The 27,613-nt window shown below is 38.3% G+C and overlaps 1 protein-coding gene across 1 annotated transcript; it reads right to left on the bottom strand.

Annotated features, from left to right (window-relative positions):
* Nucleotides 1-422: 422 nt before the first annotated feature.
* LOC139934639 (cytoplasmic dynein 1 light intermediate chain 2-like) lies at nt 423-27,558 on the bottom strand. Its single transcript, XM_071928945.1, has 12 exons — nt 27,477-27,558; nt 27,317-27,390; nt 25,492-25,608; nt 17,875-18,105; nt 11,001-11,176; nt 10,259-10,352; nt 8,946-9,081; nt 7,860-7,971; nt 7,617-7,718; nt 6,351-6,446; nt 5,051-5,168; nt 423-4,355 (listed from the first exon to the last, which is right to left on the bottom strand). The coding sequence occupies exons 1-12, from the start codon at nt 27,548-27,550 to the stop codon at nt 4,258-4,260; spliced, it is 1,428 nt and encodes a 475-aa protein (XP_071785046.1). The 5' UTR covers nt 27,551-27,558; the 3' UTR covers nt 423-4,257.
* Between the last annotated feature and the right edge of the window lie 55 nt (nt 27,559-27,613).

Below are 27,613 nucleotides of genomic sequence, written 5' to 3'. Positions count from 1 at the left end.
TCCTCTTTAAATTCTGTTCCAGATTCTACAGTTCATTTTTTTTACACTACAATACATGTAGAGTATTCAATTCCTTCTTGAAATGTTAACATTTTGTTTATCTTTGGCATTGTCTACTCCGTTAAAGGAACACGTTGCCTTGGATCGGACGAGTTGGTCTATAAAAAGCGTTTGTAACTGTTTGATATAAATTGCATATGGATAGAAAGATGTTTTAAAAGTAGAATACAATAATCCACACAAATTTACCTCGAAATTGCATGGTTTTTCTTTTACTGTGCGAACTAACACGGTCGGCCATTTATGGGAGTCAAAACTTTGACTCCCATAAATGGCCGACCGTGTTAGTCGACGAGGTAAAAGGAAAACCGTGCATTTTCGAGGCATGTTTGTGTGGATCATTGTATTCTACTTTTACAACACCTTTCTACCCATATGCATTTTATAACAAAGGCTTACAAACGCTTTTCAAGACCAACTCGTCCGATCCAAGGCAACGTGTTCCGTTAACCTGAACTGTACAAGCACGCAAATATTCCACACCTAGAGTCACAATCCAAAAATAATAATTATACTCAAAATACAAAGCAAAAGAAAATAAAAACACAAAGGATGGCAAACAAATGGCAAATCTTGTTTTAAAAGACTTTTGAGTAGGAAGGGGGGGGGGGTCTGGAGACAATAGCATTGCATTGAACATTAGGCTTTGCTTTTTTTTGCTGATCCTTTCCAATTATTTCCCTCCAACTTTTTTAAAATTCTTTTTCTTTTACTTTTTTTTTTTTTTGGGGGGGGGGGGGTTGTGCCATTTAAGTAAGACTGGGTTGAGAAATCGGCAATAGTCTATGCAATCTTTAAATTGGTTAAATAACATAACATCCAGCTTCATTTTTAAAGATGCTATGGCCCCAAACATTAAAAAATAGATTTTTTTGAGTGAATGGTATTTCAAAGAGTATCACCCGCTCTAATGAATTTTTTTTTAACTTTTACTTTTAATGGTCAGGAACCATGACAAAAATTTAAAACAATTTTTATAAAACACATAAGAATTGGTCACGTGATATATTGTCGGGATCCCGACAAAAACTATAATAGTTGGCAGACTTTTTCAAAAATGACCCCACTCAAAATACCTATTGAATTTTAAATCAAAATTTGGGGGGCAAATCAGCCAAAAATCTGACATAGCATCTTTAAGGAATAATGGGGTTAGGCAAAACCAAAATTTTAATTTAAAAAAATGCATCCGTTTGAAACATAACCCAGTACCAGTTCTTTTAAGTATTCAAGTGGAAATTCGAACAAATCATAAAATTATTTACTACCAAACAAAAATGCAATTTGTACGATTACTTTAAATAATTTAAATGTACAATTAAATACTTTGTTCTTCTGACAAAAAAAAAACACCCAAAATTCTGACTTCAACCGGCCCATAATTTTTGCCAAATAAAAAAAAAGCTGTATCAAAATAGTGAAAGAAATAAATACGCAAATTGACGATGCAAGAAACTAGACTATTATTTATGAAACAAAAATGGCAAAATATTTCATATATATTTTGTTATACATGGTTAACTCAGTCACATTTGACGGAGTGCGCAATATCGCCAGCTTTCGCAGCAAAGGATTTCTGAATCAAAGGAAGTGTTCGCTCCTGATAAATAGTTGACTTGTGTTCAAGTCGTTAATAGTCTGCTGCGAGTTGTGGCGGTGTTCTCGCGAGATCACTGCTCTCGCGCAAACTGCTGGTTGCCGACTTCTACTCCCCATTAAATCAGACCGTAGTCGTGAGAGCAGTAGTCTCGCGGGGCCAGCAGTCTCGCGAGAATACCGCGCGAATCGCGGGGAGATTTGGAACGCTATCACAGTGGTGGACAAGTCTAGATAAATAGCAAAGAAGATTTCACCTGAAGCCAGTCGTAGATTGCTATTACTACTAAAATGGGCGTTGGAACCTTTTCATTAGGCCATGAACTGATTTGAAAGTTTAATTTCTGAACAACATGCACCACTGATCAATCCCTTGGGGTCCATTTCATTTAACTGCTCAACTAGGACAGGAACAATTGCTTACACAATTTCTGCTAAGCAAAGCTAAGCAGGATACCAGTAAACTCTTAATTTTGTGTTGTGCACTTAAGCAGCTCTATGAAATTGGGATGAACTTGTGAAGGCTCTGGACAAACAATGAGAAACAAACCAAGATGCTCTTCCGATCTACAATCTCCTCCCATACCAGATTATAAAAAAAACGTACCGGTAAGAGTTTCAACTCATAAACGTCAGCAAAGAAGTGGCCTCTCGCTACAGCAGTAAATTTGTTCAGAGTTTAATGCAGACATGTTAACCATGCCACAAACGCCGTGTAGACAGTGCGCAGATTCCCTTCCCCACTGACAGAACTGTCCCACATAAATCTGGCAACATCCATATGCAGGGAATGGTAATCGTTTAAGTAGATTACCAAAACATGAACACATTCTTTGGTTCCCTTTTTAAAACTCACAACGACTTTGTTATTCCTGATCTTTTGCTGACAATGTTTTGAACAAGAATAAAAGTTTTGTAAATACTGTTGCAGGCTTGATAGTTTGGACTTCTCAGGGCAAGGCAGTTTCGCCTCTATGAGGGGAATCAAAATGCTACTGAAGCATCTCAAGGGGCACCGAGGCAATGACTAAGGGGATGGAGGCAATTGCCTCTTAAAAGTATCAGGCCAGATGTTGAAAAAGTCTTGGTGCTCAAGGCGCCACACATTTCTCCAACAGGAATTCATATAAACCAAACAACACCTAGATTGGGAGTAAACAGACTGGCCCCTAAAATGGGATGAAAACACCACTTGATTCGTCATAAATGAACCTTGGGCATCTGACAAAATGGCCCACTGTATTTCATCATCGAGAGGGCAAGGCCAGTGTCACTTTGCAAAAGGCACTACCGTTGCAAAGTCTTTAAAAGGGTAGTGTTTAATGGGGCACCAAGGCCAAAACCAGGGGAATTGAATTGCCTCTGTTTAATTACAGGCCTGGGTTATTTGGAGTTGTTCAAAATAGGTTTTTGAAATGTGGGTACTTAATTTCATACACAAAGAAGTTTTACTGTTAGCAGCTAGAAGAAAATGTAAACTGGAAAAGGGCCCACATTTCAGTTTAAGAAAAAATTACCAGAGAATTCCTGGTTAATCGGCATACTGCACATTTAGACAAATTTGTCATCTATTTATTTTGTTCTTTTTTTTAGCGTTTTATAAATGTTAACAGCTGTGCGAAGATTTCATCTGCTTAAGACTTTGTGGTGCTAATTTTAAAACTTCAAAATGGGTTCCCAATTTGGGCCGGAAAGAAGACAGAGGAAGAAGCTTGTGTTAACATTATCACATTATAACTTTCCTAATATTTTGCCGTTTCACCACACCGAAAACTTACATAAGCATGGCCAAATGCCATGGGACAGCTTTCCTGGGCCAAATTGAACAAACTGCTAAGCAGAATGTTCTGCTCAGCAAATTTCTTTGCTAAAAAAACTGAGTAGGGGTACCAGTCACATCGATCTTAACTGTTTGGCATTTTAGCTGGTAAACTACTTCTTCTCAGCAAGATTTTTCTGTCTATAGTAAGTTTCTGTGCTTAGTAAGTTTTTGTGCTAACACGTTTGATGAAATTAGCCCCATGGAATATTGGTCAACAAATTTAGCAGGCAAGCAGAATTTAGCAGGGGACCAGTTACAAACAGTATTAAGCACATGACGATATAGCTGGTCACCTACACACAACATGTTAAAGATTCAGTTTAGAGAGTGCTGGGAACACGAATCTGGTTAGCACAGGAAAAATCTGGGCAGGCTGAAAAAAAAATGTTTTAAGCCAAAAACTCATAGGTAGTTTACATTGCTGAATTGCTTACTTTACTTGACTGGTTTCCCATACAATTATTACAGTAAATGAATGTGTTTAAAACACTGTTTACTTTATGAAGTACCCCCTAGGTCCAATCTCATCAAGCTGTTAAGCAGAGAAGAGGGGCTTAGCAAACCATTCTGCTAAGCACAAGTAAGCAGGAAACCAGCCGTAAACAACATACATTGCATGTTATTTTGGCTGGTAACCTGTTCCTGCTTAGCAAGATCTGTCTCAGCAAATTTTGTGTGCTTGACAGCTGATATTGCGCCCTAGGTTTTGATCCCTTGGATGAGATTGTGAGGGCGACCGTTCACCCTCCTTTCCCCCTCCTTAGCCTTCCAATGCCCTGCTAGGATGCGCCTGTGGCATTTTGCCCCGGGATGGATTTCCGGCCCCTGGTCATACGGTCCAGCTCTGCTGCTGCGTCGTTTCGTACTGATTTGTCACCTGAAGACAAGGAAAATATCAAGAGTTAGTAAAAAAAAAATTCAAACAACTGAAAATTTGAGTGAAAGGTTCTAACACTATTAATAACACTTAGTGCTTAAAAAAGTTTAAAGGCCATGTCACATGATGCAATTTGCAGGCAGTACCAGGCAAGGAAATCCATTCACATTTCAGTTATCTTATTATTTTCTTGGTGATAGTGAGTTACAGCAAGAAGAGTGTCTCTTGAAGTTTTTGTTGAGCCTAAAGTGAAATTGATTGCCTCCAAGGTGCCTGAAAAAGTGCCATGTGTGATATGGCCTTGATGATCTTGATTTTCATTTTTGTATTTAAATCACATGTTTACAACAGGCTGAGTTCAGACATTCATTTTTTGGGGGGAGGAAAGGGGGCTGGGGGAGCGGGTTGGGTAGCCACTAATTCAGGGTGACATCTGAAAATGTGTGGCTAATTTAAACATTTGTAACTTTCAATTCACAATGGCAGCTTTCTCCAGATAGTTTGTACCAATTCTACATTTGAGAAAATAGAATTAGCTGTGGCCAGACATTTCAACCCAAGCACAGTCTTTCTCAAAGGCTCAATGTTCAGGCCACTAACCATTTTTTTCACTTCTACATTTTGAAAACCCAAATAGCTGTTGGTAACCATTTGGAAAACACAAAAGGAATCCACAGCCTTGACCTTTTACTGACCTGGTTTTGGAGGAGCCGGTGACCCTGGTGACCCCGGCCCTGATTTCTTACTTAGTAAACTGTTGAAGAAGTTGGCTAGCACCCCTTCATTTGTTGCTCCTGGCTTTCCAGCATCCATCTGCAATGACACATTTGAACAAACTATTAATAGTAACAAGTAGACATGGTAGACAAATACAACGTATATATGATAAGTTCATTAAATTAACAGCGTAAATATTTGTATACACGTAGTTTAACAGTTTACTCTCACAATCAATCGTTCAATCAATCACTTAATTAATTAATTTAATCAATCAGTCAATCAAATTGATTAATAACAAAAAGAAAACAAACATTATGATCAAAGTTTATTTATTTTTTCATATATAAGTTATGGGATCAAAACTCTCTTAGCTAAAAGTTTTCTTAAGCAGGTCTATGATTATCAATCAAACAATCAATTGATCAGATCACTTAAAAAATCGATCAATCAAACAACAATTCAGTCAACAAATCAATCAAGCAATAATGCTGAGACAGCCCTACATGTAGTCCACAAACAGGTTCTATTCAGAACCTAAAATTAGGTTGATTTGCCATCAAAAACAGGTTGCATCGATAATAATAAGAATAAATAATATTTATAATTTATATTGCGCCCCTTACATACAAAATGATCAGAGGCGCACAACACATGTTAAAAAGCACAGAGTGGAAGAAAAAGACAAAGAAAAATGACTGGTCACCAGGCCAGTGCCCAAGTAAAAGTATGGAACAATCAGTACAAACAAAAAATTATTGTAAGTTACTGTAAAGTAGCTCACTGGGCTCGTAAACTGCGTTTTACTGTTTAATGGTCAAATAAAGTTAAACACACACAATCAAAAAGACAATTTTTTACCAAGTATTATTTAGACATCTGAAAAAGAACAAATGTGTGCATTTTAAACAAGCATGTCACACACTTATCAGTAGCCTGCAGGGCAAGTTAAGAAACCCTGTATTGAGAGAAAAGAGTTCACAGCGCAGTGTATAGTTGGAAAGACAGAGAAGACAAAACATTTTGGGACTACGATCCCGGCCGTATCTTTTTGGGCCCCCGCCCCCTTTCAATGTTGGTTCTCATTGTTGCAGTCTTCTTCTCGCTCCAGTCAACATCGAGCGGGGGACGGGGGATGGGTGACAGGGGGAGAGAATGTTTATTGTCAGGGGAAGAGGACAAGGGGTGGCCCAAGCATTTTGGTCAGGATTGTCGTTAGGGAGTACATGCATCTTCTAAAGGTCAAGAATGGGACCCAAAGAATAGTAAGACACTGACCTTGGCCTTTCCAGATGGTGTTATGGGTGCAGCGTTAGCCGCATTGCCTTTCCTTTCTGGTGTTCTCATACCGATGGCTGGTCTCTGTGGTGCGTCCTGGGGTGAGGAGAAAAAACACAAACACAAACAAACATCAAGAATTGTATGCTTCAATCAATAATTATTAATGAGACACTACACTGGTCATATTGGAAGTTTTACTCCAACATAACTTCGAAAGTTCAAAAAAATAATGTTTACACATGCGTCCACTTTCCTCATATCAGAAGTTGATAAAAAAAAATGAACAAGTGCAACCTCCATGAGACGTCATATTTAATGTTTTTCTTCATTGAGCTCGGTGTTTAAGATTCATCTTAAAAGGAAAGTAAACCTTTTGTTTTTTTGAACTGTTCGTTTGTTTTATTCCAATATAAATATAGGGTTCTTATAAAGAACTTTGCCACACCCCTAGGGGCGTATCAAAGCACTCAAGGTAATGTGGAACCACGTTTTGAAGAATGAGACCTATTCCTTTGCAGCACCATGTAAGTGTTTTTACAAGATGCTGTTGTGAAACATGCTGTCGATCAGACAAGGACACCAGGGGTGGATTTTACAAAGAGTTAGGACTAGTCCTAGGAGATTGCATGGATAGTCCTAAGTTAGGACGAGTAACTGGTCCTATCTCTAGATAAGACTAGTCCTAACTCTTTGTGAAATCCACCCCAGGGTTAATCCCTTCTCTTCACGATAAGTGCACCGATTTCTTTTTACAAGCATTACAGAACACACTGGACCTGGGGCCTTGCAGAACGTTACAGAATTTGTAAGAAACAACAAATGTGAAGATCACAGATTAACATCAAACTTACACGATCTAATTATGATCATAGTAGAAACAACCCTTGAAATATTTTCGTCTGAAATGTCATATTTCATGAGAAATAAATAATCTAACTTCGCATTTAGAGTTTATCGCTCATTCAGCGTTTTATTCATTTCTATTTTGGCATGGATACAATGCAAAATTTGTAATCATCATGTAAATGGTGGATTACATAAATTGCTTACACTGCCAGCAACTGTTTTGTTAGCAAAAACCAATTCTGTAATGATCCTTTAAGCACACAAGTGTCACGACTAGGTCTGGAACCCACACTCTGCTGATCAGAAACATCAGAGCCTTGAGTCTGATACTCTAATCCGTTCACTTGGCCTTGACATGCCATTTTCTGGCTGTTATTGGTCAAGACGTGATGGGGCGAGGAAGACTTCAACACCTACCTGTTGTTTGGTTGGAGGGAGGTTCTTACTCAGCATGGCTTGTTGTTTCATCAGGAAGACCTGTTCATCTTCAGCGCTAATTTCTTTACTGTCTTGTAACGGCTGCATTTAAGTTATAACGAAACAATACTAACTTATTTCATTTGTTTATTCGATTACACATTCAAGAACACAATATTTACTAATATCAGGATGAATAGGACACAAAAAGAAACGTTCAGTTATAGATGTGGAAGGACGTACCTTTCTGATTACTGGCTTAGCTACAACATCTCCAAAGGGTTCTTGGGGATTAATGTTAGGCATATTCTCATAGAGGATGCCTACTTTCTGTAGATTGTCCCAACCAAAAGGCCTGTTGAGAGAAGAAAATATTCCCTGATTGGTCAAAAAGCCAAACACTCATACAGTCACTACCTCTCCCGATTCCCAGTGTTGTTCAATTTCATATCGCCGGGCTAGTGCAAATTTTTATCTAAATATTGATTCTCTCGCGAAGAGACTCTCTGCAAAAACAATGTAAATTTAGGTTGAACAAAGACAAATTTACCAGAGCGGGACTTGACTCTGCGACCTCCGGATTAACGGGCTGGTGCTCTACCAAATGAGCTTTCTAGCCCTAATGTCACTATCTTTGTTCAATTTCATATCGTCACGCTAGAGCAAAAACTTTGCAAAATTTTGTATGTCACACTGAGCGACTCTTTGCAAAAACAATGCAGCCTGACGCCACTGGGTTCTTGTTTACATCCAAAATAATAATAGAGTGAGATGAGTCACTGTTGCTGTTGATATATTACACAGGAAGAAGTATCAAATTTGCAGATAAACTGAAGGATATCTTCTACATGTACGTCATGTTAAAGCTTTGGATTTTGAAGAAAGGTAAGGTAAAATTTATCACGTAACAGCAAGAGACATTGAATAATAGGATAAATTTTACAGGGGCATTTAAAAGGGCACCAAGGCAGTGACCAAGGACACAGAGGCAAATGCTTCTGTTGCCCTTGAAAGTGCGAGGCCTGCCACAATTCCCTTTTACAAGCTATGCCATGAAATTAAACCCAGATTGAAAAGTGAAACATGAGAAGAACAAATTACTTGCTTTTTGCCCTCACACAGGTGTGTATTAGGAACTGTACACTCATTTATTTCCCTTTGAAGAAACAAATCCACAGGCAAATGTTTGGGTGGGGATTCAAACCCACAACCTTTGCATTGCCACAACAGATGTCTTACCACTAGACCACGGAGCTAGTCTGGTGGCTAGAGGCAGTTTGAAGAAAATCAATCAATGGTGACAATCAGTAGAGATGGTTCAATACTTACACAAACAGGGCGTCCTTTTCTACGACTAGTGCCGGCTTGTGGAAGGGAAAGCCATATATCCTGTGCAGCAGGTATTTATACAATAAATCACAGTTCTTGCCCTCCTTTACTGATGTGTAGAATAATGCCGCACCATCTGAGAGACACACAGCTTAAGGAAAACTAACATAGACATGTATGCGATAGAGTTTTTTTATATAGCTCTTATGGTTGTGAATATACAAAAAATAAACAAAATTGGGGTTGAACAAAGACAAATTGATTAGAGCGGGATTTAAACCAGCAGTAGTTTCTTTGTTGGTTCCAACCCCAAATTATTTAAAATTTCCCTGGTCAGTTTCCCTTAGGCTTATGGTTTATTGCTTGATATTTGAAACAAAAAAGTTGCATCCCCTTAAGATGATCCTCTTGCTGCCGATTCCCAGGTTGTATCGTTAAAGCAATCGCACAACATCGGTAAACAGTATTGTCCAAAGGCCCACACTTCGTGTATCACAACTTGTATATAAAATAACAAACCTGTGAAAATTTAGGCTCAATCAGTCATTGGAGTCGGGAGAAAATAACGGGGAAAACCCACCCTTGTTTCCGCACGTTTCGCCGTGGCATGACATGTGTTTAAAATAAATCTGTTATTCTCGATATCAAGAATTGATAATTGTTTTAATGTTTTCTCAAAGAGTAAAGCATTTCATGGAATAATATTTCAAGGAAAGTCTTTCACATTTACCTTCTGTAAATCCTGTAAGTTATTTGTAAATCTGTGAACTTTTAACTTTTGTTCTGTTCAGAAAGTGTCCAATGGCTCTAACTTGGGTGTGATTCCTGGCTACACAACAGCTAATAGTATGGCTTCTGATTGGGCACCTTTCTCTCCCATATTGACCAGCTGACAAAAGAGCTCACACATTATACTTATGCACTCCCAAAACTCTTACAAAACAACTTCAGATTTCAGTGAAACAGTTTAGCCCTTTTACAACACAAACCAGGATATAAATTAAAAAAAAAACCAGATTTATCAAGACTAAAGGCCCGGTCCCACTGCAGCGGTAACGAGAACGATAGCGATGCAAAGAGAACGCATTCTATTGGTTGAGTGAACGTGTGCATTATCTATGGGACCAATTCAACCAATAAAATGTGTTATCTGTGCGTTGTGGTCGTTATCGTTCTCGTTATCGTTGCAGTGTGACTCAGCCTTAAGACTTTATTTAGTCTAAACACAGTCTACTTTCTCATTCCAGTTGCAACAGCGATATCTGAGCCTGTACTGGCAAAACCCAGTTCATATTGACTGATGACAAGGATACAGTTGAGGCAAAACTTGCGGATATGTTGCTGGATAAAATCTAAATGTTCCATCTTGAAATCCTGCTCCTTCTCCAGACTGGAAATAGCGTCGGACTAATGGAGGAAAGAAGAAAAAACGGAGATAAATATGACACACCAAATTTGAAAGCAATACCTAAAGTTATTGGAGAACATTCGTCCTGACCTGCAAATATGTATGTGTAGTTTGTGATTTGAACTTGCACCATAAAATTAATATAGGTATACGTTGCCTTGCGTTTTATGCAATATCATGAACCACAACCGCTCTTACAACTTTTGTTTGCCAAATAAATAACAAAAATTGTGAGTTGGTCATCTCCTACATGTATGCCAACAAGGTTTTTTTTCTGGCCCTCTTGTTTTCATCCCTTCAGAAAATCATACACGATCTATGTCTGGCTTTGCACTGTGGTCATAGCTTGATATGGAAGACTGCCAGAGGCACCCTCAAATGCCTGCAGCCCGAAAATGTTGGGCCTAGGAGGGCCCAACTTCATTAAGCTGTTAAGCAGAAAAATTTGCTTGTTAAGTTTCTTTGGTAAGCAAAAAAGGAGTGGGGCACCAATCACAACAATGTAAATGTAATGTATGTTAGGCTGGTAACCTGTTTCTGTTAAGCAACATTTTTTGTGCTTACAGGCTATATGAAATTGGGTCCTGCAAGTAAGAATGATCAGCCTCTCAAATAATTACCGATAATTGAGACTTGCTGACGCTTACCTTTGTAATTACAACCACAATGGGTATACCCAGGTTATGCGTGAGTGTTGTTTCTCCTAACGGTAAGAGGACCTTCTCGTCTTCCCCGCCCACCGATGCCGGGGCCGTCGTTCTCCTTGGGGACTTTGGCTCCTCCCCCTCCTCAGGTTCAACGTACTCTTGGAATTGCTGCACCACTGTAGAATAATTAAAGGAGATAGGTAATTAAAGCCATTATACACTTTCGGTAAACAGTATTATCCAAGTACCACACTTCGTGTATCACAACTTATATATAAAACAACAAACCTGTGAAAATTAAGGCTCAATCGGTCATCGGAGTCGGAAAAAAATAACGGGAAAACCCACTCTTGTTTCCGCGCGTTTCGCCGTGTCATGACATGTGTTTAAAATAAATCCGTAACTCTCGCTAACGAGAATTTTCTCAAAAAGTATAGCATTTCATGGACTAATATTTCAAGAGAAGTCTTTCACCATTACCTTCTGCAAACCCTGTAAATTATTTGTAAATCTGTGAACTTTTTTTTTTTTTTTGGTACCGAAAGGGTCCAATGGCTTTAAACCATTTGAAATTATGGACAGTATGTGCGTGTCATGGCCGAGCGTAAGAGCACCGGATTCAGGCTCTGCTGTTTGATGTGGGTTCGAATCTTGGTCGTAACACTTGCTACATAACATTGGGGAGGTATTGCTTTCTGCTCTACCAGCCAGGCTTCGGACTGATGATACCCAAGCCTACATCCGTATGAACTTTTAAAGGGGTAACCCTGTTTCAGCCCTAGGAGTAGGTGGCAACTGCCTCTGGACAAAAATAATTGTAGCCCACACCTTAAAGTGGCCTCCGGGCCTTGTGTGTCTGGCGAAAAAAATTGCCTATTCTGTTACATTTGAAAACCCTTTGCATGTCCTACATTGCAGGCTGAATTACATGGCACCGATTTTTTGCAGCAGGGATGGGATTTACTAATAATCCTGAAATTCGCTTAGGAGTCCAGGTTCCCTCCTTATTTTAGACCCCAAACCTCCTAGATGTTACAATTAAGGAGGTTTACAGAGCCTGTGCATCACCAGGTTTGGACACAATGTCCACACTATTTCTTTCTCCCTTTCATGACTGATTTACTACAGTCTACTAAATGTATAGCAAGACAATTGAAAGATTCTTAAAAGGCGATCTTGAGCACAACCTGAAAATGCAACAACAAAAATCAAAAAAGAAACCACATGCCTGCAGTAGCATCAACATGGTGACACACTCAATGGTCAGCAAGGAACTTTTGCTACATGGCGTACCTGTACATGTATGTACATTATATTTGCAATCAAGCATTCTTCACTTACACTACTAATGCTACACGTAAACTATCACAAAAATATGGCGCTTTATGTAATGTATATCGTAAGCAGAGAATGGTGCCTGACTGCAAGAGCAAAATGATGTGGTAAATACAGCCAGGAAATTGTACCTTTTCATGATAAAAATCTCTCTCAAACACTGGGTGTTTGAACATTTGAGTATAAGAATGCACACTCCAAGTCCACAGATATTTGGCGCACCACCAGGTGTATCAGAAAATTAAGCAGGGCTTGAAATTTACACTGGATCTGGGCTAGGCCAAGGCCAGTGATTTTAGCATAGTTGTCTTTTTGTTCAAATATTGACTTTTCTGGTGAGCTTTGAGGAATATTTACCAATGACATTTAAATCTTTCTTTAGTGCTTGTTCAAACTAAAATAGTTAAAATGTTAATATATGCAGGTACTTTGTTTGATTTATTTAATTTTAATTTGTTGATTAAAATTCTAGGATTTAATCCTGGTCTTGCAAAACAATGTCCAGTAAACATTCTGATACAGGCCCTCAATTGTGGATTTCCCTCAAATTTCAAGCCCTGAATTAAGTTTAAAATATTTACAGAGTTTTCCATAAATTCAAGATACAACTACTTAGAGTACACTAAGAAAAAAATCCTTGAATCATAAATTTGAAACTGGAAGGAAGTCACGAAGGAGTACCAGTACAATTACCAAAATAAATGACTACAGCAAACTGTGTATCAAAACAAACTGTGGACCAAGGTTTTAGCCAGGATTTGGTTAAAGACACTGAACACTAGTGGTAATTGTCAAAGACCAGTCTTTTTACTTGGTGTATCTCAACATTATATGCATGAACTAACAAACCAGTGAAAATTTGAGCTCAATCGGTCATTGAAGTTGCGAGATAATAATGAAAGAAAAAACACCCTTGTCACACCAAGTTGTGTGCTTTCAAATGCTTGATTCCTCAATTTCTAAATCTGAGGTCTCGAAATCAAATTCGTGGAAAATTACTTCATTCTCAAAAACTACGTCACTTCAGAGGGAGCTGTTTCTCAATGTTTTTTACTATCAACCTCTCCCCATTACTTGTTACCAAGTCAGGTTTAATGCTAATAATTATTTTGAGTAATTACCAATAGTGTCCACTGCCTTTAAACTAAAGGTATCCAATATTAAAACAGGGTGTCCAATATTAAAACAGGGTGTCCAAAAGACACACAGACACCCCTCTGTTCAGACCATAGAGTTATATATAAGAACTAGAGGGCGCACGGGTGATGCTTCGTGCACAAACGCAACGGGACCGCAAGGAGACACGCACGCGCCATTCTGTGCGCGCGTTGAATATGAAACACACGTTGGAGTTTGTGTTTATTAAACGCTACGCGATGCTGTTTTGTTCAACTTACAAAATGGCTGCACAAACACACGCTGTGGGATGCCAGTTTTGCCAACTTAGAAAATGGCCGCCTGCGTGCATGCCGGGGTGCGTATATAGGCCAGTGCGCCCTCTAGTTCTTATAATATAACTCTATGGTTCAGACTGATCCATCAACATGTACCAATGTCGAACAGTGTTCTGTAGCATGAAGAGCCAGACACAATTAAACACTTCACAATACATGTATGCAATATGACATCTGGGTCCATTGACTCACACCTGCCTAGAGTTATATTTGGATTAATGATTGCATGAAAATATTACTTAAAGGGAGCTGTCATTATTTTCCTCTTTTATTTTGGGTTAAACAGTGAAAAATAACCAAAAGCTGAATTTGAACAAACGGCCTATGGATTAAAGTGACGATGCTCCATCATTTTATCTACATTACATGTATCTAGCCCTATACACACTGGCAGTGTCCCTATTTTATAAACAAAAAATTTATTATCAATATTGTTAATTTTATCAATATTGTTCAAACAATTGCAGAAGAAGCTTTGTCAGCAAAGTAGGAATTTCCTGCTTATTTGAGGAACAGGAACTTGTCAACCCAAACAGCCAAATGCATAATTGCTACACAAAATACCATGCCACATAACCTCTAATCAGCTAATTAGTATCCTACAAATTTTTGCTTAGCAGAAAGTTTACAAGCAATATTTTCTGTTTAAGAAGTTCTATGCAACTGGGCCTTTTTGATCTATATACCTGTCTTCAAAAAGGCCAACAATGTTCTTTTGAATACAAATGTCTTCAAATAAGAAAAAATAATTGAATTAAGCAATGCAAAAATTTAGTATGCAAAAATTATTGATTTTGTGACTGCAATCCGACATCTGCTGTTGACAGTTTCAAAAGAGAAACTAAATATCAGAGTTTGAGAAAATGATATTTAATCCTATTCGATTTCTATCATCATCATAAAACATTATTAATATTTAACAAATCTGTCCTTAAAGCTGTTAAACACTTTCAATAAACAGTGTTGTCCAAGGCCCACACTTCGTGTATCACAACTTCTATATAAGATAACAAACCTGTGAAAATTTAGGCTCAATCGGTCATCGGAGTCGGGAGAAAAAAAACAGAAAACCAACCCTTGTTTCCACACGTTTCGCCATGTCATGACATGTGTTTAAAATAATTCCGTAATTCTCGACATCGAGAATTGATATTGTTTTAATGTTTTCTCAAAAAGTAAAACATTTCATGACATAATATTTCAAGAGAAGTCTTTCACCATTACCTTCTGTTAACCCTGTAAGTTGTTTGTAGATCTGTGAATTTTTTCTTTTTTTCTGAACCAAAAGTGTCCAATGTTTGTTTTCACTTCTGAAATATGAACAATTGAGTTCACACATAAGTTTCTTCAAAATATTGATAAACTTGAGTAACTCTTGAGTAAAATTCAAACCACACTATTGTTTGCTTTGATAAACAGTGTTCGACATTCCACACTTGTCATGTGATGTCTACATTTGTAGCACCTGGTTTGACAGTCAGACGAATGTTTGTTTTTGGTGTTATGTTTTGGCTTCAAACCCAAATAAAAAAAATACTTAATATAAAAATATGTTTGCGGTTATTCAGAATTGATAGCTACATGTACAAATAGTACCTAGACATCTATTACATTGTACATACATTGTAGCTTGATGTCAATGTTTCATATAAAAACATTTCTCTAGACGATTTTTTTTTTCTTCTTCTTTCTTTAAAGGCAGTGGACACTATTGGTAATTACTCAAAATAGTTATTAGCATAGAACCTTACTTGGTAATGAGTAATGGGGAGAGGTTGATAGTATAAAACATTGTGAGAAACGGCTCCCTCTGAAGAGAGTATTTTTCGAGAAAGAAGTAATTTTCCACGAATTTGATTTCGAATCCTCAATTTTAGAATTTGAGGTCTCGAAATCAAGCATCTGAAACCACACAACTTCGTGTGACCAGGAAGTTTTTTTCTTTCATTATTATCTCGCAACTTCGATGACCAATTGAGCTCAAATTTTCACAGGTTTGATATTTTATGCATATGTTGAGATATACCAAGTGAGAAGACAGGGCCCAATTTCATGGCTCTGCTTACCGTAAGCACAAAATCGGCGCTTACGGAAGCAGGGGATTCTGTGCTTACGGCAAGCGTATTGCACGGGTTAGCGGCGAATTTTGGCTCCTGCGCGTGCGTACTCCACGTTACTAGGCGTTCTTCGCTTACAAGGCTAGCGCAGAAATTCGGCGCTTGCACGTAAGCGGGGAATCGTGATCGTAAGCGTAGAATTCGGCGGTAAGCAGAGCCATGAAATTGGGCCCGGGTCTTTGACAATTACCAATAGTGTCCAGTGTGTTTAAATCGCCCAACATCAGAAGGCCAGACAGCCACTTCAAGTTGAAGGCTACACTTGAACTGATTTAGGATGTTGACCTAAATTAACTGCCACAAGTGGCACATTGCCACCTACTTGTACTCCCTAGGCTGAAACATGGTTACCCCTTCACAGTCCACAAGGTTGTATGCCTTTTTCACACGGCCAAAATGTAGCCAGGGTCCTTTGCTCCCACTGTGTGGGACTGATTTCGTGAGCTTTCCCACTGAAGTTAAAAAACTAACAACCCTTGTGCAACATGAGAGTGATATGACGAATTGGTAATCCTGATCACCTTGACTGGACAAGATAGCACCCACAATAGCATGCGCTGTATGGGCATTTTCTCCTAGGACGTCGTTCAATAAACAAGGATTCCTTTCACACAATGATGTAGCCCACGTACTTGGTCAAAACTTCCGCAAGTGTAAGATTTTGTCATAGGTCCGGACCTCCGACAAAATGTAGCAATGTTGGACAAGATTTGACAAGGGACCCTGGACACTCAAATAAATTATTGTCCTTTCACACGAGGTGCATTTTGTAAAATCTTACAACCATGCTACAATTTAGCAAGGGACCCTTGCTAAATTGCTCTCGTGTGAAAGGGCTTATATTGCAGGGGTCGAACTTGCCACTAACCCGCTAGCCCGGGACTACCAGATTAAATTTTCGGTGATTTTATGCTTTTAAATGATACAGTAAGATACTACTGAAGACATTTTATCAGTACGAACAGGGTCAATTAGCGAAAGTTTGAGATTTATTAAGAATTTTGTGAGTTTGTGTTTTTGGTCAAAAATCCAAAAATATCTGTGATGCCGGCATGGGTAGATTTTTCAGATTTGGGGTGAAAAACATTTCTGTAAATACTACTCATTTTTCCCAGTTTGGGAAAATAATGCAAAAAAATCAATATTACCAACAGCAATGAACTCTGCTGATGGTGTATTGAAAAGTTTTTGCTGTGTCTCAAGACATCAGGGCTACTACAAATTCTTGGTTACTTTATGTACATGTAGTCCTGCTGACTACCATAAAAACACACTTAATTTTGACCTCTGCAGGCATGTGTAACATCCAATAGGTAGCCTAGCTAGTAAAGCAGAATGCACTACATGTACATGTACCTTCCCAACGTTAAGCATTTTAAAACAGGTCGACAAAGGTCTCAACAGCCTCCATTAGCTGGCTCGTCAATCATAATTTCTAGAAAATGTTTGTGCCAAAATTTTCACAACCATTTCCAAGGTTGATTTAGACCCTTCTACACACCCTTAAAGGCAGAGAGTACTGTAGGTAATAGGTAATTGTACCTGCTTAGTTTATGACTGGTGCATTTTGTTCAACGCTAAGTTTGGGTATTGTTATTATGCACAAAATAACACCCTGCCTTATATAGAACATTTAAGTACAATTTTCAAACTTGTTCATCAGAACATAGGAAGCAGAATCAGGAAGAGTCGGCGGCTGTGGGGATGGATTACACCTGGCTCAGACAGGCGCTCCAGAGTCGTTCCGAACCAGCGCGTTCAGTCGCTCCCGACTGTTTCAGACGTTGAACTTTTCATGCACTTAATTCAATAATTTGGTTCGGCGCGACTCTGGAACGCCTGTCTGAAACGGGTGATACATCTAGGATTTTGGATGGTCCAGCTTTTGAATGAGGGTCAAATCTAGGCCACTGTTAATATCAAAACTGAAAACAACCCTTGGCAGAAGGTTTTCAGAGAAAAACTTACGTCTTTCTTCCATTTCTCGTAGCCGCTCCGGCGGCATGCGCAATGTGTCTATGTGTCTTCTTAAGAGGTCCACCCACTTCCGCAAGCTGTCCAGGATGGACCACGGCTTGGACATGTCAGCTACTATAATGGCTAGGGTGTGGCTCATACTGGCTGGCGTCAGGGCAAACTGGAGGAGGTCCGACTGTTCCGGCTCTCCGCCTAGGATCCAAACGCCGCATCTTGTGCTGTCTGTTGGGGAAACAAGAAATTGGGAAAACGGAGTCAAAAACCTGAGTAGATCATTGACAAACTTTTAAAGGCAGTGGACACTGTTGGTAATTGTCAAAGACTAGCCTTCACAGTTGGTGTATCTCAACATATGCATAAAATAACAAACCTGAGAAAATTTGAGCTCAATCGGTAATCGAACTAGCGAGATAATAATGAAAGAAAAAACACCTTTGTCACACGAAGTTGTGTGCGTTTAGATGGCTGATTTCGAGACTAAATCTGAGGTCTCGAAATTAAATTCGTGGAAAATGACTTCTTTCTCGAAAAAACTATGGCACTTCAGAGGGTGCCGTTTCTCACAATGTTTTATACCACCAACCTCTCCCCATTACTCTTTACCAATTAAGGTTTTATGCCAAAAATTATTTTGAGTAATTACCAATAGTGTCCACTGCCTTTAAAGAATATTGACGAAATAGGAAGACTGCCAACATTTGGGCTGGATACATGTACATGTAGCTCAGGTGACAGAGCACAGGAACATTTATCTGGAAGTTTTGGTTTCAAGTCCTGCTCTTGTCAATTTGTCTTTGTTCAACCCCAAATTATTTTAAATTTACCCAAGTCAGTTTCCTTTGTGGGATCTACTTTATATTTATAATATTTTCCCTAAGTTCAAAGAATTGGTGCGGAGGTCAACCAAAGAAGATAGAACTGGCTCTACCACATACTAAGAAAAGAGATTGAGAATAATCACTTTAGTATGGCAAGACTGCTTTGACATGGCAACCAAAGTGCAAGAGAAATGTTGGAAGGACACAAAACCAATTCGAGAAAAACTGTTGAAAAGGAACTGGAGGAAATTGGGTGGAAATCATGGATTGAAGCATAGAGTTATATGCAAAGGATAGAAAGAAATAGACAAAAAGAGTGAAGGTCTTATAAATGTGACAGGTCATGCAGGTGGTTCAAAGAAAATTAAAGGAAAGATAATTATGCACAAGCTAGCATGTTTGGGCAGATACCATAATTTCTGTGGCGATACGCTCATATCTTCTGATACACAAACAGACAACAAATATCTATATAGAAAACCAGAAGGTTGCACAGTAGGGATATTAAAACCAAAATACAAACAACAAACAAAAACATTGTGAAGACCTTGTTTTATTTCAGCGTGCTTCAACCAAACTTAAAAAACGTGTACATAAATGACTTCATACTGTATTCTGTATCAGGTGTTCATTTTGTATGACACATACATGTACAGTAGGTATTATTATATACACCTCGTCCATGTGTGAATATTTTTAAAACAAAAGACCCAGCCAGCCATAAAAATACAAGGCCAGCCAGGTCACCTCCCAGATAGACATTTACCACACTACACACTGTACTTTATAATGAATGCATTATATTGTGCAGTGTTTAGTCATGTGTCAGTGCTGTGAACTTGTCAAGCCAACACTATACAAGTGTACGTATGTAACATTACAGACTAGAGCTACCTGTATAAAACCTGTGTACATATGTTTATGAACAATGAACATGTACCTTGTACACTGTACAATCAACTAGATACAGTTTAGAATTGAATTCAATAGAATTCTCCCCCAGGTCAGTACTATAGTGTGTCATACATGTAAAGCTCTTTCTGTTTTGCTGTGTTAACAACAATATTAATTAGCCGCATTAGCTGTGCCATGTTTGTACTGATAAATTTACCAACAGGACAAGCAAAATTTAAAAAAAATTTACTAGAAAGCTATTCTGTTACACATGAAATTTTATTTACTTTTGTATTTGTTATCATGTGTATACAAAATATTAATTCATTTTATGTTTTCTTGGAGTTTTATTAAAATCGTTATTGTTGTATTATTTTAAAAAAATTGTGGGGGGGGGGGGAGGTGACTGTGATTAAGATGATTTGTCCTTAGCCTTTTTATATTCTTGGTGATTTGTCCTCATTTTATTTTATTCCAATTAACTTAGCCTTTTTATATTCTTGGTGATTTGTCCTCATTTTATTTTATTTCAATTAACTTAGCCTTTTTATATTCTTGGTGATTTGTCCTCATTTTATTTTATTTCAATTAACTTAGCCTTTTTATATTCTTGGTGATTTGTCCACATTTTATTTTATTTTATTTAACTTAGCCTTTTTATATTACTGGGTATCAAACTCATAATGAAATGTGAGGACCACTGCATTGCGGTAAAATAACATCTGCAAAGCATTTCCTCTCTAAAATGTATCAATAATGTGTTCTGGCTCCTGAAAAAAAACACAGACAGCCAGCAACTCAATATTTTGATCAAAATGCTCTGACTGACAATGGCCGATACAGAAATAAGCTGCACTGCCTTTCACAACGTAGGCTCAATTGACCATATACATGTGGCATAAAACAAAACTAAAACAATACACAAGGATTTGAAATGATATGGGACAGATGAACATAACAATATTTCTACAATCCAATCACAGTCAATAACTGAACAAATAAGGGCAAAAAAAAAACCACACCAAACTCTTAAGGCAGAAACAAGAGTACATATATCCGACTCTGTGAATATTAATGACCGGAGGGCGGTTGACCCGCCCAATTACTGTAGTAGGGACAGGCAGGAGGCAGGCCTTAACAAGCATGACGACCCGGCGAATTCCAGGCTAACTCAGTCGCGCCTGGTAAGAAGGCTACACTAATTGGATAATAATGAGCGAGTAAGGTCGCAATGTACAGGGAATGCCCACCTACAATGTACATAGAGTGTGTTATGAAATAACAATGTACAGAGAGACAGGAAGGAACGGATTTGCTGTCTTACCACCCCTCCCCCCATTCCTGAATGAGTTTTTTTTTTCACTGCACGTTTATTATAAATAGGAAGGAATTAACGGATGCACAGTGTTAAATACAGGATCGGTGGTAGAGCTGACAACATAGTCGCAGACGGTGTTCATGTTTTGGTTGTGTAAAATAACACTCTTGTGAACATTTGGGCTTCTGTTGTGTTTAATCAGGAGAAAGTCGTGAAAAACCATGCACAATTTTCAGGACACATAAACACATTGTCCTAATGTTGGTTGTGTAATAAGCAAAATTAGCTGACACTGTATTTTTGTTAAGGTTTTCAGATATAGTTTTACTCAAATTCGATTTCATTTCAGAGCATAAGTAACACACAAAAATTGGTTCTAGTAACAAATTCAAAATCAGTAAGTTTTCTGAATAACATGAAATAAAGACGTTTTTGCATCTTCACCAATCCTGTGTCATACCTTATCTTACTCTTATCTTCAAGTACGCGCTAATCCTCCAATCAGATTCGCAGAATGGAGTGGTGATAAAAACCTATATTGCACGGCTAATATCACTACCATGCGTCTTGTGTGTTCTATGTCACGCGCCAAGTTTGCTTGAAGATAAATACGTTATCACACGCGAGCTCGTGGAAATACAAAAAAATATAGCGCGTCTGCGTTCCATATCCAACTCGGCCTTCGGCCTCGTTGGATATGGGACGCAGAAGCGTTTTTTTTCCCCGTATTCCACTCGAGCTTGTGTGATACCTTATAATGTATATGTACAAATAACTAAACATGAAAGATAAACACGTTAGATATGGTAACAATAAATTATATCCTGTTAAAACTACATGTATATATGCGGATTAGCAACCAGAGGTTGGGAGAACCAATTGTTATTGATTTAGTCATTTTTCACGAGAAAAAAAAAACACGGAGGAGGATATTTTTTTAAGTAATGGTGATGATTAGATTCTTAAATTTGGAATGACTGCCGAGTCTTTCTTGAAAATTGAACATGTGATGTGACATGTAATGCAAATTATATTCTGCTTTCCTTAACTTCTAAGATTATCAGTACAAAATACAAAATGCAAAAATGCAATCAACCTTGATTGCAGCTGGGAAGCGGAATTGCGAAGGACACAGAGCTACATTTACAATGTGTTTGGGCCACAAGCATTTCGGGGTGCAACCTTTTTAAACACCAAGTTTATAACAGGGAGGCCTACCCAGCGCAGCTATGATGGTCTGCCTACAATTCGAGGCAGAGGCCGCCCTAAGCTGCGCTGGATAGACAACTTCACAAAGTGGAGTGGAAGAAGTGTCTAAGAACTGAGAGGAGCAGCGATAGAAAGACACTGGGTGATGGCGGCAACTCCAGGAGTGCGCCACCATTACAACCTGAGGACGAGGCGCCCACGGACGCAAGTCTATGCCGAAGGATGATGACAAAACATTCTGAAGACCATGTTTCAAATTGATTCAACGTGCTACGACCAAATGTCAAGAAATTTGGGTCCAAAATGCCCTGCACAATTTAAATCTCAGGAGGATAACTCTGCTCTACAATACGTGGACTACACATTGATGTCAACAGGCGTTACGCCCACACATCCGTTAAATTCGAGCAAAGAATCGTATTGATTTTAAAAAATCCTACCCTCAGATATCATGCCCTGGATGTGAATGCTCCATTGAACACATGACTGTACATCACATGCGTAATGGTTCATTCACACATCAGAAGCCGGGCATGTGGAATTTATCGATTCGCTGGAGTTTAAAATAAATAAACTGTGCATATTTGCAGAGGGGCAAGCTGTAATGGGCAATTAGCTTTGATACATACAGACTAGAGACTTGACATTACTAGGGCAATTATTGAAGTTTGGGCGTCAATCCACTTTTTTATGACAAAAATTGGTGATGATAGCATTGGGTTCAAGACTACATGAATGATGGGTTCAAATGAATTAAGGGATGAATTTCTTCCCTGAACTACAGTACCTTTCCCTGTTTACACACTAACGTACTGCAAGTGCAATTGACCAACCCTGACACCCTATTTTTCCATTTGACATTTTTATTTCCAAAATGGACACATTGAAATCAACATCATGTTGAGCTACATTTGTGTACCAAACATACTCCAGAAGTTCCATTTTCTTCAGTTGAAATGCCCCATACTCTCAAATGAAATTCCAAACTATTTTTAAATTATTGATTTTTTTGTGATGCATTAATTTTATTGTTTCATTTAAAATTAAGTATGAATTGAACACTAGCCAATATATTTATCTAAAAAACATAAAGGCAGCTTGGTGGCCCTTTGTCAGTTATAAATGATCCAAATTCAATGTACACTCTCAACAAAATTGAGAGTGGCACAGTGGATAATCATTTATAAATCAGACGATCCTGACTCGTATATTATTTGTTTTTTTTTAAACCCACACAGGCTTTGAGAAGCTGCACAAACCCACCCACGTATTGCCTCATTCACAATCCTAAAAAGATCAAGGTCCTCCCTAGGATTTTTCAACTCCCTAGGATTTTTCAAAACTACAGGGCATTCAAGTTGTTGATGTTTTGGCGAAGCACGCTGAATGGAATCAAGGTCTTTGGAATGTTTTCTAATTGGTGCAGATCTTGGTCTAAAAAGCCCTCTGTGCAATCTGGAGAGTTCAATGGGGTTTTTTCACTGATGATTTTTAAGAAATTAGTTTGCATATTGGCCAAAATTTGCACATGATATTGGCACTCATTCGTTTATAATGGAGAGAAATCTGGAAAGGAGGCAAACATTCATCAAAGGTCCGGAAATTCCTTAAAAATTTTGAGCAACAAGCTCTTTAATCTTAAAGATCCCCCCCCCCAAAAAAAAGAGAAAAAAAGAAACAACAAAAGTTATACAAATTTTTTACAAAAGACAACAACAAAGTCTAGCCCTGGACAGGTGCGTCCAACATCTCAGATGAAAATTCATCAAAACCCTTACAGTCACAATTCCTTCAGCGACCATTGTAACGCCAAGTGCCGAAGTGAATAGATCTGAAGGACTTGGGCTGGTTGGCCCATTTATCATTGCTTTGTTATAGGGTCAGGCATTCCTAATTAGGATAGGCACTCTACACATGTAAGTCAATTTGATGTGACTGTGGAGTGACACGTAGGATAAGTTTAAGAGGAAATGGGAGAATTTGTGCCGCTCTCCAGCCGAATTGATTTGTAAAGACGAATTTTGGTTACAGTTAAAATTAACATCTCTTTAACATTTTGGGTTGTTATAAATATTTTTGGCGTATAGAATACTGATCATCACAAGCAGCAGAAAGGGTAAAAAAGCTTTTCCAAAAAAACAATTGCTGACACTGATTGCTAGTACCAGCAAATTTAGACCAACAATTATTATTACAGTATAAATGGCTAGCTCGATCCACAAAACACAGCGACTAAATCCCAAAAACCCAAGCGATTGAGCTAATCATGTGTGAAGTCCAAAATGATACATTCCAAAGTGAGACAAATGCCAGCATCTGGTGCCAATTGGCCATGACATTATGTTTCATCAATCTTTATATTTATTTTCATACAACTGCAATAATTAAAGTGATTGTTTACACAAATGTCTGAATGTCAAATTTAATGGGAAAAACATGTGCCACTGTAGTGTTGACATTTGTAAGGTCTTAGGTGTGTGTGTGTGGACTGTACAGCCTGGATCCTACTTGAATCCGAGGCAAATGCAACAGACGGATTGGGTTCAGTGGTCAAGAGATTAAGTCAGGGGTTTTGATCAGGGTATCTGAATTTAGCTGTCTAAAACAAATAAATTTGTTGTCCAACAAATTTGCTGTCACTAAAACTAGGGCCTAGACTAAATAATAATTTGACATTAATAATTTGACATTTTAAAAAGAGACAACACCGAATCTTATCAGAACCATTACTTCTCCCAAAAGAATTTTGTACATGGTTGTACCTGCTATTTTACTGTTATGTTAACCATGAAGGATGGAGGGAAACATGCACCAGAGGCAAGGAATTCCAAAGAGATGCAGAATGTGAAATGAAGTTGTTGGCATGGGTGTTCCTTCTACATCTCAGCAAAGCAAGAGTGTATCGTGAGAACAAGCAGAAAGCCTGGTTTCACAGTCAAACAATCGGGTCGGACACACTGGCGGCACATTTCATCATTCAGAAAGTATCGCGATATATCGATATATCGATTAAATATCGCGATGTATTTGCTAGCTGAGACATCTTGCACCCCATAGGTTTGGAGTAAAACCAGAAGAATAGGTCATTAGAACACCTCTCTTATGCTAGGACTGTCTCTTTACAACTTTCACTTGGAGTTTTAAGACTGATTATGTCAAATTTCATTAATCGCGATTATATGGAATATCGCGATACATTGTCGGCGATATATCATAAATAAAATAAATCGATATTGCCCAAGCTTACTGTAAACAGACACAGGCTTGCTGCATACCTACGGTCATGTTGACACACACCCTTCACCAAAAATCTCTTTTTTTTGCTCAGATTTCTTATGTGAAAATCAAAGTTAGTCCAGAAGAACTTACCGTCTTGATCTTCATCCTGTACATCCAGATAAAGGTACTCAAGGCCGTGACCTTTCTTGGGGTCATCTGTGCCTTGTAGCCTTGATATAAGAGTTGTCTTCCCCGACTCATCTTCACCTGCGTGTGAGTTAAGAGGACGAGTTGAGTCAATAAAAAGACTACATCAAGGGGTGCTGACTAGTGATTAAGCGGGAGCAGAAGCTTTATGACATTCATCATTTGCCAAAACAGAAGAAAACATGATGCAATCTCATGCACTGAAAACATGAATTGCCCCTATTTTTTTACGCAAGCTGAAATTTTGTCCATTATTACAAAAAAAGAAGCAAACTTTGACAGTTAAACAAAATATATTAGCATCCTTTGTTTTAGTTGAATCTATTTTTATGTGCACAATAAACCCTTTCTAAAATAGCTGAGAAAATATGAAAAGACTTGAATGAAATCAAAGTACAGCATACAAAGAATTGTAATGATTTGAAGAAAACAAAATTTCTTAATATTAATATTGAAGTCTTATATAGCACAGGAATCTACCAACTTTCAGAATTATAGGTTACTGAAGTTATACATTCTGAGACCCAATTGTGCGACGGCGCATTCAGCAGACACAGCCAGGAACACAGGGGCAAACCTTACTCAGGTTCTTTTATATACATTACACAACACCCGGGAGCACTGGCTTTATGTCCCATTCGAAGGACGAAGCAATGGTAAAGTGTCTTGCTTAAGGACACAAGTGTCATGACTGGAGATTCAAACCCACACCCTGCTGAACAGAAACACCAGAGTTTGAATTCAGTGCTCTTAACCGCTCGGCCATGACACTTCCTGCAGCACTTAATGTAGCACTGGTTCCAATTTCATGGTCAGCCTACATTGCCTAGTAAAATACATTTTGAACAGGCACTGCATTGAGTGCATGCTGCAGCGCCTGTAGCCAGTGTGTTTTTAAATGTAGGGATCTTTGTTTTACATCCACCACTGCTCATCATCATAATCAGAAAACCTGACCACAAGCTTGGGGTGTGATTTAATATTTCATCGAGTACAAAGGCTGACCTAGGACACAAATAAAATAAAACTTTGAGGCTATTTAATCTCAATTGAATTTTTCGGGGGTTTTTCAAGAGCAAACAAAATCGGAGATCAGACTTATTTTTTTTTAGTAGGAAAAATATCAAGGCTTCAAGCCCGGGTGTCCTTTTTTTTTTACAAGGGATAGGCAGGAGTACAGTGCCTGAGTTAATACTGGATGCTGTTCACTGTTCCAAACTGAGCACTTTTTAATATAAAGTTAAACACCTCCGATCCTCACAGTCACGATTTGTCTTGTCATATGCAGACATGCTCACCATCACTCGCCTTTTCATTTTCAACACGTTTGAATGAACAATTCTAATTAAAAAAATGTGGCTTTTATTATTAATCCTTGGGGTTTTTTCAAGAAAGGTTTGCCAAGCTGCATCTCCAATTTTTTTCTACTTACCCTTTAATTTGCACACAATTCCCTTTTTTGTTTAACATGTTTAATAAACGGATTTCATGATTTTGATGTATTTATTTCCAGATTCCCGGTTCAGTTTTTCTAATTCTACCTCCATGGTTTGAGTTAGTGTTTTATCATCGCATTTTTACTATTTGTATTCCTTGTATTGTAATTGTATTTGTATTGTATCTTTTCCCTTTATTCGACTTTTGATCGACCGGGGAAAAGTGTGTGTTTTTTAAGAAGAAACCACAGAATGAATGACAAAGTGTTTTGTTACGACGAGCATGGATCATTCAATCAGATGATGGTGGTGGGCAGGGCATTGTGACTTACCAAAAACTAGGATGGATTTACACGACGGCAACTTCGAACCAGAATGTGAAGAAACTTCGCCTAAAATAGACGACCTGCAAACGACAAAAAAACAACAGCAATAAAGCAAAGTCTTAACATATGAGGACGTAAATAAAGTGAAAGCTGAGAAAGAGTTTACCATAAGTTTTGTTGATCGCCTTCACCGTTCATGTCGGCTGATCGAGCTCCACTTTTTCCGCCGATCGGCGCCATATTGGATTCGTGGAAAATTCCCGGATGGGAAAGTTGACGTCAATTTTTTTTGTTTTCTAAAAA

The sequence above is a fragment of the Asterias amurensis genome, chromosome 3 (assembly GCF_032118995.1).
Source record: "Asterias amurensis chromosome 3, ASM3211899v1".
NCBI lineage: Eukaryota > Metazoa > Echinodermata > Asteroidea > Forcipulatida > Asteriidae > Asterias > Asterias amurensis.
Note: the sequence above shows the minus strand (reverse complement) of the source record. Positions and strands in the feature narration are given on the sequence as shown.